This window comes from Hyla sarda, chromosome 2 (genome assembly GCF_029499605.1).
Source record: "Hyla sarda isolate aHylSar1 chromosome 2, aHylSar1.hap1, whole genome shotgun sequence".
Lineage (NCBI taxonomy): Eukaryota > Metazoa > Chordata > Amphibia > Anura > Hylidae > Hyla > Hyla sarda.
The window spans coordinates 436642827-436663618 of NC_079190.1; the positions used below are offsets into that span (position 1 = coordinate 436642827).

The window sequence follows — 20792 nt, forward strand, 5'->3', positions numbered from 1 at the left end:
GCAGAGGAGACAGAGGGGAGTCCAGTGGCAGGGACCAGTCCTCAACCTGTGGGGAAGCCTCAAGGGGACGAGCCAGCTGCACTGGAGAGGGTGACTCCAGGGAGCAAAGTCTAGCAGTGGGCGCCTGGGTGCAGGGAGAAGATGGTGAGGAGACAGTGTCTGGGTGAGGAGTAGGCCGGGGATCCCAGTGGAAGGGAGCAGAGAGAGCCACAGTGAGGAGTGCTCACCTCCACAGATAGCTGGACCAGCAGTACACTCACAGTCTCCAGCTGTGCGTCCCAAGGAGTGGCAGGCAGCAGGACTGAGAAGACTGGTACTGTCGGGAGCTCCGGAGTGTTTGCTGCAGGAGGAGGCCCGGCAGCAACGGGGGCAGCAGCTTCTGGAAGAGCAGGAGCGGAGTCGGGCAGCAGGTCAGCCCGTGATCCCATCTGAGAAAAGCGTAGAGGAGCAGGCAAGTCCAGGGCTGGGGGGAGAGCAGTCCCCACCGAGCTAGAGCGGAGGCTGGCAGCAGGGCCCACAATGGTGGACAGGCAGCTCTCGCTGGAACTGGTGGACAGAAGGAGGAACCGTGCAAGGGGCCCAGGAGGGACTGGAGCTGACCGGTGGGTAGGGGAATCTTTCAGCCGCCGTCTGGAGATCCACCTCATGGAAAAGAAGCCAGGTCACTGCAGATTTTAGCTAATTTAGAGCCTCAGGGAGCAGGAAAGAAACTAGTGTGCGGCCTTCTCATGCAGTGCCAGGCCACGCCCCCTCTCCAAAGGTATTCTATGTGGTTGAGATCTGGAGACTGGCTAAGCCACTTCAGGACCTTGAAATGCTTCTTACAAAGCCACTCCTTTGTTGCCCGGGTGGTGTGTTTGGGATCATTGTCATGCTGAAAGACCCAGCCACGTTTCTTCTTCAATGCCCTTGCTGGCGGAAGGAGGTTTTCACTCAAAATCTCACGATACATGGCCCTATTCATTCTTTCCTTTACACGGATCAGTCGTCCTGGTTCCTTAGCAGAAAAACAGCCCCAAAGCATGATGTTTCCACCCCCATGCTTCACAATAGGTATGGTGTTCTTTGGATGCAACTCCGCATTCTTTCTCCTCCAAACACGACGAGTTGACTTTTTACCAAAAAGTTCTACTTTGGTTTCATTAGACCATATGACATTCTCCCAATACTCTTCTGGATCATCTAGCAAACCTCAGACTGGCCTGGACATGTACTGGCTTAAGCAGGGGGACACATCTGGCACTGCATGATTTTAGTCCCTGGCGGCGTAGTGTGTTACTGATGGTAGCCTTTGTTACTTTGGTCCCAGCTCTCTGCAGGTCATTCACTAGGTCCCCCTGTGTGGTTCTGGGATTTTTGCTCACCGTTCCTGTGTTCATTTTGACACCACATGGTGAGATCATGCTTGGATCCCCAGATCAAGGGAGATTATCAGTGGTTTTGTATGTCTTCTATTTTCTAATAATTGCTCCCACAGTTGATTTCTTCACACTAAGCTGCTTGCCTATTGCACATTCAGTCTTCCCAGCCTGGTGGAGGTCTACAATTTTGTTTCTGGTGTCCTTCGACAGCTCTTTGGTCTTGGAGTGTGACTGTTTGAGGTTATGGACAGGTGTCTTTTATACTGATAACAAGTTCACACATGTGCCATTAAAGGACATCTGCAGCAATGGTACTTAAAAAAAAGAGTTTACCTCATCTGATAGCTCATTAAAAGACCTTTCCAAAGATACCTCATTTGTCCAAAACGGTCCAGACGTTCTCTGGTAATTGCCACCCAAAGCAGTAAGCAGCCATGTCATAAAGACTACATTTCCCATGACCCCATGCGCCCCCTGTGAGCTGCTGCTCTCCTCCCAAGGAAATTATAATAAAGTGACGCCCACAGCTCCTTCCCTTGTGGTTATCCCCTCCCATCCTCACCACATGTTCTCCCCTGTCCAATAGGAGAGCCTGCTGCGGCTGCCTGGAAAAACAGCTTACATAGCTATAATGTACAGTGTGGAGTTGCAGGGGTGCCTCCAGCTGTTGCAAAACTAAAATTTCCAGCATGTCTGGCCAGCCAACGGCTGTCAGGGCATGCTGGGAGTTGTAGTTTTGCAACAGCTGGAGGTGCTCTGGTTAGGAAACACTGGTATAGATTATGGTGCAACATTTAGGGACTGAGGACAGGGGGACAATGTGGACTTATGGACCTCTCACCAGCAGTGACCCACAGGAATGCTATGCTTTCTCTCAGCAGCAGACTGCTGTAAACTTTATTCCAAGAGGCCAGTGAGAAAAGGGACACACAGTACAATAGCTAACATGGTTGTGAGAGGCAGGCACATAAAGGGTTACTGCCTTGACTGACAGCAGCACACTTTAGCACCCGGGCAGATGTCACCACGGGGGAGGAGCCGGCCATGCTGAAGCTGATTGCAGACACAGGTTCGGTTTCTGCTCACATCCAAACTGCTCAGCTCACAGCCCTGAAACTCCCCTACTGTGCGCTCAGCCAATTAGAGCACAGCACATAACAGCCTAATGAATATGTATGAGGTTGGAGGAGCTGCAGGGGAGTGAAGGATCCTGGGAGTTTGTGACGTAGCGTCGACCTAGCTGACAGCCCCATAGGGAATAACAGGTAGACGCTACTCACATTAGAGCCCCAGGCAGCAACTTCCTGTGACAGCAAAGCAGCTAAACTGTGCAGAAAAGGTAATGGAGCAAAATTAGTAAGTTGCATAACTTCTTGTTTAATGACATTAGAGCACTACTTCATTAGCACTGCAGTTGTCCTTTAATACAGGTAACGAGTGGAGGACAGAGGAAACTCTTAACCCCTTCCCTCTTTCGCAATTTTTCATTTTTGCACTTTTGTTTTTTCCTCCTCACCTTCTAGAAATCATAACACTTAACATTTAACACTTTAAATTAAAAATCAATATGAGGTCTTGTTCTTTGCGCCAACAATTTTACTTTGTAATACCATTAATAATTTCACAAAAAAGTCTACGGCAAAACCAGAAAAAAATTATTTGTGGGGCAAAATTTTAAAAATAAAACCCTTTTGTAATTTTTAGCTGCTTCCATTTCTGTGCAGTGCAGTTTTCGGTAAAAATTGCACCTTATTTATTCTGTAGGTCCATACGGTCGCAAGGATTCCCAAATTATATAGATATGATTTTAATAAAAAATTATAACTACATGCACCAAAATTAATACATTGAAAATATAACTTTTTTATTTTTCCAGGTAAGGGGCGGTTTGATGACTCCTTTTTTGCACCGTGATCTGAAGTTTTTATCAATACCATTTTTGTTTTGATCGGACCTTTTTGATCAGTTTTTATTACTTTTTTTATATTATAAAAAGTGACAAAAAATATGCTATTTTGGACTTTGCAATTTTTTTACGTGTACTCCATTGACCGTGCAGTTTAATTAATGGTATATATTTATATTTTGGATATTTGTGCACACTGTGATACCACATATGTTTATTTATACCGTATTTATCGGGGTATACCACGCACCGGCCTATAACACGCACCCCCATTTTACCAAGGATATTTGGGTAAAAAAAGTTTTTTACCCAAATATCCATGGTAAAATGAGGGTGCGTGTGTGCGCGTGTATACCCCGATATACCCCCAGGAAAGGCAGGGGGAGAGAGGCCGTCGCTGCCCGCTTCTCTCCCCCTGCCTTTCCTGGGGTCTAGAGCGCTGCTGTCTGCCCTTCTCACCCCCTGGGGGAGAGAAGCGGCGCCGACAGCCAGGGGGAGAGAAGGGGGCCGCTGCCCCGTTGCCTCCCCACATCCCTGGTGGCATAATTACCTGAGTCGGGTCCGCGCTGCTGCAGGCCTCCGGCGTGCGTCCCCTGCGTCGTTGCTATGCACGGCGCGGCGCACTGACATCATGCGCCGCGCCGTTCAGCGCATAGCAACGACGCCGGGGACGCACGCTGGAGGCCTGCAGCAGCGCGGACCCGACTCAGGTAATTATGCCACCGGGGATGGGGGGAGGCAACGGGGCAGCGGCGCCGGTGCATTGCCGTGGAATGAGATTTGCCATAGAATGAGATGCTCCGCCTCCATCACAGCCTATTGGCTCTCTCTTGTCATCTTGTCACGTGACATATTTAAACCTTACGCATCGATGCGCACAGTAGTGTCAGTTTGGCTATCACAGGGAGAGGGTCTCCTCACCCTGTGATAGCTGAAGCTGTACGGAGCTCTCATGGCCTCTGTGGCCCGACAGAAGTTCACACATGTACGCAGCTCATACGGCTGCCTCATATACATTTACTGTTGATCCACAGCGCTATCGGGATCCCGATGCCCGATGGCGCTGTCATCAGGATCCCCACGCCCGCAGCTCTACACCCCGTCCCCCGCATCTCTACTCCCCGTCCCCCGCAGCTGTACTCCCCGTCCCCCGCATCTCTACTCCCCGTTCCCCGCAGCTCTACTCCCCGTCCCCTGTGAACGCTCAGGGAGCGATCCACAGCGCTATGGGGATTCCTACGCCCGATGGCGCTGTCATCAGTGTGCGTCCCCGCGAGCGCCCCATGCCCGCAGCTGTACTCCCCGTCCCTCCGTAGCTCTACTCCCCGTCCCGTTAACGCTCAGGGAGCGGGGAACAGAAAGTAGAGCATCGGGCGCAGGTAAAGTAGTACTGCGCATGCGCAGCACTACGCGAATAACTTGACCTGCGCCCGATGCTCTACTTTCTGTTCCCCGCTCCCTGAGCGTTAACGGGACGGGGAGTAGAGCTGCGGGGGACGGGGAGTAGAGCTGCGGGGGACGGGGAGTAGAGCTGCGGGGGGCGGAGGACCGGGGAGTAGAGCTGCGGGCGTGGGGGCGCTCGCGGGGAAGCACACTGATGACAGCGCCATCGGGCATCGGGATCCCGATAGCGCTGTGGATCAACAGTAAATGTATATGAGGCAGCCGTATGAGCTGCGTACATGTGTGAACTTCTGTCGGGCCACAGAGGCCATGAGAGCTCAGTAGAGCTTCAGCTATCACAGGGTGAGGAGATCCTCTCCCTGTGATAGCCAAATTGACACTGCTGTGCTACGTTTAAATATGTCACGTGACAAGAGAGAGCCAATAGGATGTGATGGAGGCGGACCATCTCATTCTATGGCAAATCTCATTCCACGGCAATGCACCGGCAATGGGTGCCGCTGCCCCTTCTCTCCCCCTGGCTGTCGGCGCCGCTTCTCTCCCCCTGGCTATCACCAGGGGGTGAGAAGGGCCGACAGCAGCGCTCTAGACCCCAGGAAAGGCAGGGGGAGAGAAGCGGGCAGCGACGGCCTCTCTCCCCCTGCCTTTCCTGGGGTTGTATCGGCGTATAACACGCACACAGACTTTAGGCTAAAAAATTTTGCCTAAAAAGTGCGTGTTATACGCCGATAAATACGGTATTTAAACTGTTGATTTTTTTTTTAATGGGAAAAGGGAGTGATTCAAACTTTTTTTAGGGAAGGGGTTAAATCACATTTATTAACACAATTATTTTTTTTGCAATGTTATAGCCCCCATAGGGGACTATAACATTGCACACTGATCTCTTAATAGCATGGCATTGATCAGTGTTATCGCTGCTCGGCTGCTTCTGCCTGGATCTCAGGCACGGAGCAGTCATTTGGCGATCGGACAGCGAGGAGGCAGGTAGGGATCCTCCTCTTGTCTTGCAAGCGGTTCGAGACGTCGCGATTTCACCGCAGCAGTCCCGAACAGCACCACTGAGCTAACCAGCAGTGTTTTACTTTGGTTTTAGGCGCGGCCATAACGTTTGATCACGCGTCTAAAGGGTGTTAATGCCGGACATCAGCCCGATCGGCGATGTCCGGCATTAGCTAGGGGTCCTGGTGGCCTATAGCAACCAGGACCCAAAGGTATGATGCACGCTCACCTGCTGAGCGCGCATCACATCTTGGGAACCGCAGATGGACGTTAATGAACGTCCATTTGCGGCAAGGGGTTAAAGAATAAGTTACAGGTCTGTGAAAGCCAGAAATCTTGCTTGTTTGTAGGTGACCAAATATTTATCTTCCACCATAATTTGCAAATAAATTCTTTAAAAATCAGACAATGTGATTTTATGGATTTTTTTTCTCATTATGTCTCTCATAGTTGAGGTATACCTATAATGAAAATTACAGGCCTCTCTTTGCACAATTGGCGGCTGACTAAATACTTTTTTGCCCCACTGTAACTTCTAATCTCGGAATAATCCCTGTAATACCAGATTTATTGCATATAGATATTGAAGTTGCTTCCCTGGCAAATTATAACTTGAACCAACAATTTTAATACACTGATGCTGACTTCCATTGTTGGCACATGGCAGTGAAATCAATTCTATTTATTTTTTATTTTTTACAATGTTATTTTGTTTGAGTGGCATCTTATTGTTATGCTCTGTGTATTCAATACTACTTAGATTTTTCTCTTCAATTTTCTTCTTTGTGCAGATAAATCAACTTCTAGATACAAACCGAAGACTGGAAGAACAGATTGGACACTGCGTCTGGTACCAGCACTTAATAACATTTTTATTATCTATTTTAGTTGCCATAGCCATCATATACATGCTGAAGGACACGAGCAGATAATCCATGTTCAGCCATGGACAATTTGTGATTTGTGTACACAATAAATATTTAATATGCTATTCCTGCAATGGGGGTGGGGGGATCACCTGACTGAACCAAAGTTGCCTTTAGTGTTCGGCGTGTATCAGAACTAAACCACGATATGACTAACACACTTATCAAGAGTGCGGAGAGAAGGACAGATGGATGGAGAGGACTTACGTCTGTATCCAAATTCTGATATCTCAGGTTATATTGGTGCTCCTCTTAGAATCCTCAAAGGTATCATTCCAGTCTTTTGTCCCTTTACATGATGAAAACGTAATGAGGTACTGCTATATAAAACAAAGACCCTAATGGACTGATGCCAAGCATTGACATGTGGCACCTTTTGCATGATATTTTCTTTTATGTATTTGCTTATCCTTCCCCCTATTATTATTGCTTAACAGCAATTCCCAGAAATACTTTGCTTGAGGTAAATGAGTCTCACACCTCACTTTTTTGTAGTTTTTCAAAGGGCTACTAAAAATGGTAGAAAATAACTAACCATAGTAGAGGAAGAACCCATATGGTGGACTGCTGGATCTAATGCGCACCAACAGTGCTTGATGCACCTTATTGACTTATAACAGGGTCCATCAGGTTGCGTTTAGATGTTCTGCCTTTTGACTGGTAAAATAAAGTACATGCTATGCTAGACAGGAGGTGCAAACAAAGCCTCAGTCAGATCCCTACAGAGCCCTACACTGTATTTAAAGGATATATGTGACATTTTTTTTACTAAGCGGCAAATGCCAAATGGTTTGTGCTCTGGCAGGTTTGGGGTGCCTATGCTAATAATGCCAATTTATAGCCTGATTCTTTTAGTGGCACTGCAAGGTCAAACAGGCGGAGAGGTATACAATTCTCCTTATTGTTATTATCAGGAGAAACACTACTCTCCCAGTGCACTGTAAGTAGGGATGTAAGAAAAAATCGATTCTCGCGATAATCGCGATTTTTCATTTGTCGATACAGAATCGATTCAAAATATTTTTGAATCGATTCTTTTAGGGATGTGAAATTTTTATCTGCGGACGCCCGTATCTTACCTGCCAACGAGCCCGCGGAGCTCCGGTACAGGTGTTCGGTCCCCGGGCTGTATTCTTCTTACTTCCTGTTAGTCCGGCACGTCACATGGAGCTTCAGCCTATCACCAGCCGCAGCGATGTCCCGCCTCCGCTGGTGATAGGCTGAAGCTCCATGTGACGTGCTGGACTAACAGGAAGTAAGAAGAATACAGCCCGGGGACCGAACACCTGTACCGGACTGTACCGGAGCTCCGCGGGCTCGTTGGCAGGTAAGATAAAGTGCGTTTAATTTTATTTTGCAGCCCGGACGGGATAACATGAGAAAAGTGTGCACCGGAGTACTAGATCGCCGCTGTCAAAGCTGACAGCGGCGTCTATTGGGATCTATGAATGCTCCCAGGTGGGCGATATATCGCGATGTATCGTCACCTAGACGGTATCGCGATATATCGGGATATATCGAATCGCCACACTGGTATCGCGATTCGAATCGAATCGCCAAATTCTTGGCGATTCACACCCCTAACTGTAAGTGGTGCTGGGACAACATTGGGAATATACAGGGATGCACAGGCATTGGATCTCTACATTTTTAAAGCAGATCTGTCAAAATCTACACAGGGGTAAAAATAAGCCCATTGATAAATAGGGCTTCTCATCAGTTTTCTGGACACACCTTTTTATCTCCATAGTCCTCTCTAGCTCCCAGATATAAGGCTTTTTTAAAGCCTTTCTGCTCTTATTCACTGCCTCTTATTCACTGCTTCTGTGGTAGACATCTGCAACCAGGCACGGAGGCAGTGCATTAAAGGGGATAGGCTGGATAGCCTTGAGCGCTTGCAATGCTGGGGAACACATCCTGGGCACTGGAGCCTTGTTTATATACTAACAAAAAGGCTTATATCTTTGCATTAGAAAGGCCTATGGAGGTATAATAAGATATGCCCAAAATTCTGATGGCAAGTCCTATCTAGCCAAGGACTTATTCACACCTCTGTTTAGCTGCTGACAGATCCACTTTGAAGGGGATATCCAGGAAAAACATTTTTTTTATATATATCAACTGATTCCAGAAAGTTAAACAGATTTGTAAATCGCTTCTATTAAAAAATCGTAATCCTTTCAGTACTTATGAGCTTCTGAAGTTAAGGTTGTTCTTTTCTGTCTAAGTCCTCTCTGATGACACCTGTCTCGGGAACCGCCCAGTTTAGAAGCAAATCCCCATAGCAAACCTCTTCTAAACTGGGCGGTTCCCGAGACATGTGTCATCAAAGAGCACTTAGACAGAAAAGAACAACCTTAACTTCAGAAGCTCATAAGTACTGAAAGGATTAAGATTTTTTAATAGAAGCGATTTACAAATCTGTTTAACTTTCTGGAGCCAGTTGATATATATAAAAAAAAAGTTTTTTCCTGGATAACCCCTTTAAGCTGACATGCCAGTTAATAATTCAAAAGGGGGGGAGAGCACAATGAGAGTGGTCAAAGCTCAGTTTTGCCCAGATTATTTCTATATGTAAAGCATTTTTAGGAAATAGAGTGTATTTGGGAGTTGTTGTAAGCAATTATGTAAGCACTTAGAGCTACTCTTATGGAAAGTGCTGAGAACAAGCAACTCGTAGAGCATTTGGCCTAATTTTTATAGGTCCCTATCCTTATGTCTTTGCTTCAGTAAATCTGTATTAAAATATAACCGAAAATGAATATATCAGCAATTGGCCCAGTTCTCTTGGCTCCTGTGTAACCTGGACATGCAGGTTCATATAGACATCTACTTTTATTCCTTGTGAAAGCAAAACACCCTGCCAAAAACTGCCTTAGGACTTGGGATGATAACTATATTGTCTTGTAAAAGTTATGTGTAAACAGTATATATAGCTTTAATCTGTAGGCATTACTCATTGTGATACAGTCGGTATTGCTATCCAGTAATTATTTACAGCTTGGCTGAACTCCAATAATGCAGGTACTAGTATATTATTGACCATTGGATCTTTCCTATAAATATATAATATGAGTGTATTATATTTAAGTGTGTGTATTATTGGAGGTCAGCCAAGTTGTAAATGATTTATCTGATGCACTGCACACACACATAAACCGTATTTATCGGGGTATACCACGTACCGGCCTATAACACGCACCCTCATTTTACCAAGGATATTCGGGTAAAAAAAGTTTTTTACCCAAATATCCATGGTAAAATGAGGGTGCGTGTGTGTGCGCGTGTATACACCGATACACCCCCAGGAAAGGCAGGGGGAGAGAGGCCGTCGCTGCCCGCTTCTCTCCCCCTGCCTTTCCTGGGGTCTAGAGCCCTGCTGCCACCGCTTCTCTCCCGCTGGCTATCTGCGCCGCTGCCCCTTCTCTCCCCCTGACTATCGGTGCCGGCGTCATGCACCGCGCCGTGCAGCGCATAGCAACGACGCAGGGGACGCACACCAGAGGCCTGAAGCAGCGCGGACCCGACCCCGTCAACAGGTAATTATGCAACCGGGGATGGGGGGGGAGGCAACGGGGCAGCGGCGCCGGCAATGGGTGCCGCTGCCCCTTCTCTCCCCCTGTCTGTCGGCGCCGCTGCCCCATTGCCGGCGCCGCTTCTCTCCCCCTGGCTATCGGCGCCAGCAATGGGGCGCCGGCACCGATAGTCAGGGGGAGAGAACGGGCAGCGGCGCCGATAGCCAGGGGGAGAGAAGGGCCGGCAGCAGGGCTCTAGACCCCAGGGCAGGCAGGGGCAGAGAAGCCGGCAGCGCTGGCTGTCTCTGGACCTGCAAAACCGCTGCAGTTCATTGATTTAAAGCGCCCGCTTTAAATCATTGAACTGCAGCGGCTTATCGGCGTATAACACGCACATAGACTTTAGGCTAAAAATTTTAGCCTAAAAAGTGTGTGTTATACGCCAATAAATACGGTATATATATACACACATACACACATATATACATACACACACATGTATATTTATAAAAATTGTGTCATGCAAAGCCTACACATCCCAGAATACAGTTCACCTGAGCAAAATCTAGACCAGTGGTCTCCAACCTGCAGACCTCCAGATGTTTCAAAACTACAACTCTCAGCATGCCCGGACAGCCAACGGCTGTCCGGACATGCTGAGAGTTGTAGTTTTGCAACATCTGGAGGTCCGCAGATTGGAGTCCACTGCTCTAGACATTGAGCCAGAAAATAATACTGGGAGACTTCAGCTCTGAAGCTTACAATACAAGTTGTAACTCAAGTTCAGAGCAAGATAAGTACTGCAAACTACCTACAGAATTACTCAACCTGTAATGTAGATTGATTCTGTATGATAACTATAAAACAGTGTTCACAGGCGGGCATTCATTTAAGACAATAGGGCAGATGTATTATTCTAGCTTAATATACTAGAGTATACTGCTGTACACATGCCTTGTAATACATTAGTTGTTTTAGACCCTTATGCACTTAGCTTAAAGGGGTACTCCGGTGAAAATTTTTTTTTTTAAATCAACTGGTGCCAGAACATTAAACAGATTTGGAAATTACTTCTATTAAAAAAAAATCTTAATCCTTCCAGTACATATCAGCTGCTGTATGCTCCACAGGAAGTTCTTTACTTTTTAAATTTCTTTCCTCTTTGACCACAGTGCTCTCTACTGACACCTCTCTCTGTCTCAGGAACTGTCCAAAGCAGGAGCAAATCCCCATAGCAAACCTCTCCTGCTCTGGACAGTTCCTGAGACAGACAGAGGTGTCAGCAGAGAGCCCTGTGGTCAGACTGAAAATAAATTTTAAAAGAAAAAAACTTCCTGTGGAGCATACAGAAGCTGATAAGTACTGGAAGGATTGAGATTTCAAAATAGAAGTCATTTACAAATCTGTTTAACTTTCTGGCTCCTGTTGATTTAAAAAAATGTTTTTCACTGAAGTACCCCTTTAACCACAGGCATGGCCTAGGGACTAAAGAGCATGTTGCGTAGCAGTAAAGCCATAAATAGAATGTGACCCTGTGCACAAAGTTTGCCCTAAAATTTGGACAAAAAAAATTGGTTTAATGTAAACTATTCAGTTGGTGGTATAAAGTTAGACATCAGTGTCTAATACACTGTTTCCCAACCAGGGTGCCTTCACATGCTGCAAAACTGGAACTCCCAGGCATGCTCGGAGTTATAGTTCTGCAACAGCCGAGGCACAATCGTTCGGAAACACAGTCTATAAAGTCACCAAGTTTATCTAACAGCCTGAGCCACTGTGATAAATTTGGTGCTTTTTCAGACTGCCTGGTCTTGACAGGACTACTAAATAAGGGGTTTCTGTTTGACACCAGAAATTAGGGATCGACCGATTATCGGTTTGGCCGATATTATCGACCGATATTCATGATTTTCTAAGTTATCGGTATCGGCAATTACCTTGCCGATAATGCGGGCACTTTAAATCAATGAACTGCAGCGGCTTTTGCAGTGCCAGAAACCGCAGCCGCCCGCTTTTCTCCCCCTGCCTGTCCTGAGTCCAACCACCGCCGCTGCCCGATCCCCCTGCCTATCCTCTGGCCACATACCGCCGCCGCCGTATTGCCTCCCCATTCTCTGGCCACATACCGCCGCCGCTGCCCCATTGCCTCCCCATCCTCTGGCCACATACCGCCGCCGCTGCCCCATTGCCTCCCCCATCCTCTGGCCACATACCGCCGCCGCTGCCCCATTGCCTCCCCCATCCTCTGGCCACATACCGCCGCTGCCCCATCGCCTCCCCCATCCCCGGTGTTATAATTACCTGTTCACGGGGTCTGCACTACTTCTGGCTCCTGCGGCGTCCTGCGCTGTTGCTGTGCGCTGCACAATGACGAGTGATGTCCTCAACGCGACGTCACCGTCAGTGCACACGGTGATAGCGCAGGAGGCCCCCACGGAGCCAGAAGTAGTGCAGACCCCAGGAACAGGTAATTATAACACCAGGGATGGGGGAGGCAATGGGGCAGCGGTGGTGGTATGTGGCCAGAGGATGAAGGAGGCAATGGGGCAGCGGCGGCGGTATGTGGCCAGAAGATGGGGGAGGCAATGGAGCAGCGGCGGCGGTATGTGGCCAGAGGATGGGGAGGCAATGGGGCAGCAGCGGCGGCATGTGGCCAGAGGATAGGCAGGGGGATCGGGCAGCATTGGTGGTTGGACTCAGGACCCCAGGACAGGCAGGGGGTCCTGAAATGCACGGAATATCGGCATAAGTTATCGGCTATCTGCCGGAAAGTTCGCAGAATATCGGTATCGGCTGTAAAAAATCAATATTGGTTGTTCCCTACCAGAAATAGATTACTTCCTTCACTGGCACATAGTGCTGTTAAAGGGGTACTCCACCCCAAGACATCCCCTTTCCAAAGCAGAGGGGATAAGATGTCTGATCAAGGGGGTCCCGCTGATGGAGCCCCGCGATCACCGTACATTATGTTCAGAATGCTGGGTTGGGGCGGTTGTGGTCATGATGTCACGCCATGCTCCCTCGTGATGTCACGCCACACCACCTCCATTCAATAAATGGAGGGAGCATGGCGTGATGTCACGACCACAGCCACCCGAACCCAGTGTTCTGAACATAGTGTTCAGAATGCCGGGTGCATGCACAGTGATCACAGGTGGTCCCAGCGGCCGAGCCCCACAATAAGACATTTTATCCCCTATCCTTTGGATAGGGGACAAGATGTCTTGGGGCGGAGTACCCCTTTAAGGCAAGGTAGAGCAGGTGGGAATTCTAGCTAGGATATATGTGTCTTACATGTTATTTATACATGTCAGATGATGGCATTAGTGGGGTCCATGAGGTTAGACGTGCCATAGTATCTAGCAGATAGTTTGAGAATCTTTTGTAGAAAAATGTTTATTTCCTGTTTAAGACACCCTATCAGGTTGATTTAGAATATGTACATAATAAAGCAATGCAGCTAGATGTCAGGCAAAATGCCAGACAGTACAAGTATTATAGTGGTCGGTCGCTTCTTCTGATAAGCTGAATTACCTGAAAACTTTGGCACATTTGCAATGTAAAGATCAGTAGCTAAATGTGAACTTTATTTAAGACTTGCAGTATTGTGAATGGCTTGCTTCATTGCTATATGAAAGGAAGGATCTATAGGGGAATAGCAAAATCTCTCTTCTGTCAGCTTTACACCCCTACCACTCAGTTGAAATAATGCCAAAAATGCTTTGTACGTTTTATTTTCTAATGTTCTTAGTTACAGCTACTTAATATTTATTAAAAGAGTTACAAATCGAGAACTCATTGTTTTACTACTGTGAAAATCTATACTAAACAACATGATATCTGATAAAACATTGCGGCAATGGACCACATGCAGGAAAATCCAGATGTTGCTATGTTAATAATGTTTGATGACTTAAAGGGGTTTTACCATGATCCACTTTCCTCAGCAAACGCAATTTTTTGTTAGGATAATTGAAATTAAAGGGTCTCCCTCTGAAAAATAACACAGACACGACCTCATTTCCTTGTCTCTGCCTTCTTTTTATCTGCTCCCCTTTTTATATGAAATTCTGTGTGGTGGGTGGAGCTTCTGTCACATAATGTAGTTTTAACTTCATTTCCCAGCAGTCATTACTGTAGAAGCTCATCCCTCTACTGCATACTAAGAGTCATTCATCAAGTGAATTTAGTGTTACAGATTGTAATATATAAGTTATAGCCGTACATAATGTATATTTACCTCATCCTGGCCAGTGAATATTCAGTCAGACTCCCTCATAAGCATGTAAGTGAACTGTAAAGTTATCTCCTCTCCTAACACAGCACACAGTGTTATTATAGGGAAACATATCCCTCCCCTCCTGACAAGTGAAGTGGTACAAACTGTAATATAGAAGCTATAGCCGTACATAATGTATATTTACCTGATCCTGGCCAGTGAATATTGAGTCAGATTCCCTCATACATCAGTATGTAAGTGAACTATATGCAGTGTAGCAGCTGTATATGCTGCAGCCCACATGGCTGTATATTCAATGTGTGTAAGGAAAACTGAGCATGTCTGACCAGAAGAGTAAACTGCCTACAGAACATATCCTATGGAAACAAGCAAAAAACCGAGAGACACTTGCAGGGGTTGTGAGAGCCAAATCACTTTGTACATACCTAATTCAAAGACAACATTTTTGAGAAGATCACTCCCTAACCCATATGTTTTTTTTTTGTGACAGATTCTCAATTCCTAATTTTTTGTGCATTTTTTAAGAAAACCACTGTTTATATTTGTGATTTATTTTTCCACATTATTTTAGATATAAAGGGGTTGTCCAGGATTAAATAAACATTGCAGCTTTCTTTTAACAAGTTTAGTCCATGTCCATAGGTTGTATGTGATATTGCAGCTTAATAAATGGGGCTGAGCTGCAATACCACACCCAAACTGTGGACAACTATGGTGTTGTGGGTTGTCACATTAGATAACCTATTTAATCCGGTTGATATTTGTAATCTTTTTTTATGTGTCTGAAAATAGTCAACAAAAATGTAGGTCATAAGCATTTTGTGGGTCATGCATTTTTGCACATTTAACCTGTTAAACTTAACGTCCCAGCAGTCCTATCTTTTCTGCTTTAGTAAACACTTTTGCAGCATGTCTCATGTTCTCTGCACTGTGCCACTGTTATTCCTCCTGGAAATGTATGAATAACATGACAACAAAACGTTAATATTCCCCTTATCAACAGGATGTGTCCCTACACAGTCTGACAATGTCCAGTCAGTGCTCACATTGTCAGACTGTACAAGAAACTATTTTATTGACAATTTCCAGGCAGAATAACAGAGGAACAGAAAAAGTGCCATTTTGAATTCTTTACTAAAAAAGACATTCCAGTTATTGTGCTAATGCTGAAGTGAACTCCTAGGCTATGTTCACATCTTGGAATGTCCACACAGAAAATCTCCATGCAAACATGCTGGTGCTAGGACCACACAGGAATGCACTGTCTCATAGACGGCTATGCATTCCATGCTGAGTCCGCAGAAAGAATGAACAGGTTCCATCTTTCTTGAACACAGAATTTGGAATTTCTGTGCCAGAAACATCTGGCATGGAAATTTCACCGTGTGCACACAGCAGCAGAATCCAGTTTAATTCAACAGGATTTCTGTGCAGAATTCCACACTGAAATTCCAAGGTGTGAACATAGACTTACAGTTCCCTTTCTACTTTGGTGTCATGTACTGGTCTAACTGTAGTTCAGTGTGGGAAAGTAAGATTATGAGCAAACCCCATATACTTGCACTGAAAGTCCGTCCAGCTCACCTTACACAGGTGGGCTAACATAGAAACATAGAATGTGTCGGCAGATAACAACCATTTGGCCCATCTAGTCTGCCCAATAATCTGAATCCTATCAATAGTCCCTGGCCCTATCTTATATGAAGGATAGCCTTATGCTTATCCCATACATGTTTAAACTCCTTCACTGTATTTGCAGCGACCACTTCTTCAGGAAGGCTATTCCATGCATCCACTACTCTCTCAGTATAGTAATACTTCCTGATATTACTTTTAAACCTTTGCCCCTCTAATTTAAAACTATGTCCTCTTGTGGTAGTTTTTCTTCTTTTAAATATCTTCTCCTCCTGTTGATTGCCTTTATGAATTTAAAAGTCTCTATCATATCCCTCTGTCTCTTCTTTCTTCCAAGCTATACATGTTAAGGTCCTTTTAACCTTTCCTGGTAAGTTTTATCCTTCAATCCATGTACTAGTTTAGTAGCTCTTCTTTGAACTCTCTCTAGAGTATCTATATCCTTCTGGAGATACGGCCTCCAGTACTGTGCACAATACTCCAAGTGAGGCCTCACCAGTGTTCTGTACAGCGGCATGAGCACTTCTCTCTTTCTACTACTTATACCTCTCCCTATACATCCAAGCATTCTGCTAGCATTTCCTGCTGCTCTATTACATTGTCTACCTTTAAGTCTTCTGAAATAATTACTCCTAAATCCCTTTCCTCAGATACTGAGGTCAGGACTGTGTCAAATATTCTATATTCTGCCTGAGGGTTTTTATGCCCCAGGTGCATTATTTTGCACTTATCCACATTAAATTTCAGTTGCCAGAGTTCTGACCATTCTTCTAGTTTTCCTAAATTCTTTTCCATTTGGCGTATCCCTCCAGGAACATCAACTGTTACATATCTTTGTGTCATCAGCAAAAAGACATACTTTACCATTGAGACCTTTTGCGATATCACTAATGAAGATATTAAATAAAATTGGTCCCAGTACAGATCCCTGAGGTCCCCACTGGTAACAAGACCTTGCTCTGAATATTCTCCATTGACTACAACCCTCTGTTGTCTGTCACTCAGCCACTGCCTAATCCACTCAACAATATGGGAGTCCAAGCTCAATGACTGTATTTTATTGATAAGTCTTCAATGTGGGACAGTGTCAAAAGCCTTACTAAAATCTAGATATGCGATGTCTACTGCCCCTCCGCCATCTATTATTTTAGTCACCCAGTCAAAAAAATCAATAAGATTTGTTTGATATGATCTCCCAGAAGTAAACCCGTGTTGTTTTTCATCTTGCAATCCATGGGATTTAAGATGTTCCACAATCCTATCCTTTAGTAGGGTTTCCATTAATTTCCCCACTATTGATGTCAGACTTACTGGCCTATAGTTGCTTGATTTCTCCCTAATACCTTTCTTGTGAATGCATCCCTACTTTCTTGTGAATACACCCCTTACACAGATCCTGCCACTCAGGGTAAAGTCAAGTTGTCTCATTCCAGGCTTAGGGGACAAAAGCAGTGTCTGTCAGACCCCACAGCAAAGGTAGGATGAAGGTGTGATTCTCCTCCAGGTCACATCTATCCATTGTGTCCTCCTTACTGGCCTATAGTTGCTTGAATCCTCCCTACTACCGTTCTTGTGAATGGGCACAACATTTGCTACTTTCCAATCTTCCGGGACGACTTCTGTTACCAGTGATTGGTTAAATAAATCTGTTAACGGTTTTGCTAGCTCACCACTAAGCTCTTTTAATAATTTTGGGTGTATCCCATCAGGCCCCTGTGATTTTATTTGTCTTCACTTTAGACAGCAAATGTAGAGCCTCTTCCTCTGTAAAGCACATACTTCTCCAGGCTTTATAACATATACGTTTTTGTAAATGAGAGGTATCATTTGAAGGGATTTTGGGGCGTTTTGCTAAAAATAGAAAAAAAAAAAGCTATACTTTCCTGGGCCCATAGCTCTCGCTCAGCTCCGTCCAGTCTCACAATCTTCTCCTTCCTGCTTCTGAGACGAGTGCTTGGTGTAGGACCTGTCTGCTTATCCAGTCACTGACCTAGACAGGACACCATTGAAACCAGTGATCGTCTGAGCTGGCAGGTCCTGCACCAAGTGCTTAACTTGGAAGAAGACAGAAGATTAGGTGGCCGGGGCTAAGCAAATATTGTTGTTTTTTGTTTAGTTTTTCCGCTCCCCCACTTTAAGGAACTCTATAAATACTTTGCTTCAGCATAGGGAGGGAATTTATCAAAAGTGTCTAACAGAAAAACTGTCTCTGTTGCCCATAGCATCCAATCACATCTCAACTTTCATTTCTTTGGCTAGGTTCACACATAGTGTGGGAGCGGGTCCAAAACACAGAAAAGGTGCAAATCTTTACATTCAAGTTTTCTTTGTCTTGGTTCCTCTACTGGTTTTGGCTAAATATACTGATCAAAATCCTGTGTGTGAACCTAGGTTTAAGCTGCTTTGATAAAATATAAGCTGTGATTGGTCGGTAGAGGCAACAAAGACATTTATTGCTTTAGATTAGTGGTCTCAAACTGTGGCCCTCCAGATGTTGCAAAACTTCAACTCCCAGCATTCCCAAACAGCCAACAGCTGTCCGGGCATGCTGGAAGTTGAAGATTAACAATATCTGGAGGGCCACAGTTTGAAACCACTGTTTTAGATAGGGTGCATTATGGGATCTCAAATGGCATTTCCACAGATGGAACTAAGCATTATGTGCATCGGCAGTATGTGCCACCATTTCTTCTGAAGACGGGCAATGACAGCACTAGTCTCTTGCTTTGTGCTGTTTCTGTTGCTAGACAACAAGCTAAACATATTCATCCCACACCTTGCATATAGCAAAATATTCCTGAACGTGGTTTCACGCATACACAACACTTTTTGAGCCAAAGCGATAAAAGGATCCTGTAAGAAGAAAAAGTATCGAGTGATTCAAAAAAATGGTGTAAAAGTATAGTCCTGTAGTTTAGGTAAAACCAGTGGTAAATGGCAAGTGACTGAACATCAAAGCAAAACCGGAGCAGTTGCCCATAGCAACCAATCACAGCTTTTATCTTCAAGAACCAAATGTGAAACACTCTTACATAGTGTGACGTAAGATGACAACATTGAAGCAAGAGCTCTTTGCATGATAGAATTTGCAAAAATGGGGGGTCTTTTGTGACAGTACAAGGAAACTTTCCTAGTAAATTTGGTAAATGTACTTCACGAGTCCGGGATTGCCAAAGACTTCGAAAGAGACAGTACATAGGAGTCGAGCCACGTACAAACATAGTCCAAAAAAAGTCGACCAGACTGACTAGTATATAATCGCAATGTTAGAATATTGTGCTCAGAAAAAAACGGTGCACAGTGCAACAGAATCGCATTGAAAACAATGGGACTCTGCGGCAACTGAATTTCTGAGCAGAATTTTCCCAACTGATTTCACTTTGAAATTCTATTGTATGAACATGGCCGTATAGGAATGGCTTATGCCATAGACACAAAGAAGATCTACCAAACATAGTCTAACAGCAGAATGATCCAACATGCTCTACTGCAATGTTGGATCAGCCAAGCTGGAAAGAACAATTCACCAATGTTGCGCTGGCCTCAATAAATGCCAGATCTACCACCTTGTGACTTCTTTATGTGGGGCTTCCTCAAGGAATAAGTGTATCTACTCATAGCTACAGGATCTTGATGACCTGAGACAGGACATCACTGAAACATTGGAGTGCATATCAGAGGACAGTATGCAAAAGAGAAAACGGCAGCACATCACTTACCCTGCCAAGCAGGACGTGGTTTATTCGGGGTCCATACAGTACATTAGGACGGGGGGGAGGTGAAGGAAAAAGAGCTCAACTGAGCCCGGAAAACGACAGCACCATTTCATGGTCAAAGCGCTTGGTCACGCCTGAAGGCGTGACCAAGCGGTTTGACCGCGAAACGGTGCTGTCGTTTTCCAGGCTCAGTTGAGATCTTTTTCCTTCACCTCCCCCCCCCGTCCTAATGTACTGTATGGACCCCGAATAAACCACGTCCTGCTTGGAAGGGTGAGTGCTGTGCTGCCGTTTTCTTTTTTGCATACTGTACGCACCTGTGTCTACAGCATTCTGCACCACCACTCAACACAGTACAGATATCCCGATATCCACCAGTGACTATACACGGGTTCCAGTGCCGGGTGCTCCTCTCTATTTTTGTGATGCATATCAGAGGACATTCTGGTACACATCTGGACAGAACTGGACAACGACCTAGACATGTGCCATGTCACCAATGGAAATCCCTTTGAACATTGTAGTGTGTAGATTAAACTTGGATAGATAGTGTGTCTTTCTGTGTTTATATGTGTTATGTTCCCTTGCTTATGAACCAGGGGATAAGTCCTGGAAAAAAAAGCGTGGGAACTCACCCAAGATTTCCACTCAAGGGTTGGTCCTGCAGGACTCCTGCTAATGGGAACGGTGTTTCTGCTGTGGAAAAAGTGTTCCTGCATGAACCATAATGTTACTGTAATCTTGCATCCTTTTTGAATCACCCTGTAGAAGTCTTTCCTGTTCTTTTTGAATCCACTTCTGGCTTTGGCTCAAGAACTGAATAATAAAATTGCAGTGTTTTTACAAAAAAGAAGATTGAACAGAATTTCACAAGGAATTTCTCTTGAAAATTGTGAAAAAAAGCAACAAGAAAATAGAACATATGCATTTTTTAAAAAGCAAAAAAAAAACTTTCAGAGGTCTATAGGAGCAACACTACAAACTGAGTAAAAAAAAACACCATGCTGTATATTTTTGGAAGAGAAGCACCACATGTGAGAAAAAAATATATATATTGTACGTAGAGCATTTCATATTTTCTCTTTCT

At 45.2% G+C, this 20792-nt stretch overlaps 1 protein-coding gene across 2 annotated transcripts in view; it reads left to right on the forward strand.

Annotated features, from left to right (window-relative positions):
* Positions 1-7674, forward strand: part of MOSPD2 (motile sperm domain containing 2) — a 108562-nt gene extending 100888 nt beyond the window's left edge. For both annotated transcript variants that reach the window (XM_056559176.1, XM_056559177.1), the window contains exon 15: positions 6465-7674. In XM_056559176.1, coding sequence (XP_056415151.1) covers positions 6465-6605 — 141 coding nt within the window. In that variant the 3' untranslated portion in view covers positions 6606-7674. The remainder of the gene's footprint in view (positions 1-6464) is intronic.
* Positions 7675-20792: the final 13118 nt, after the last annotated feature.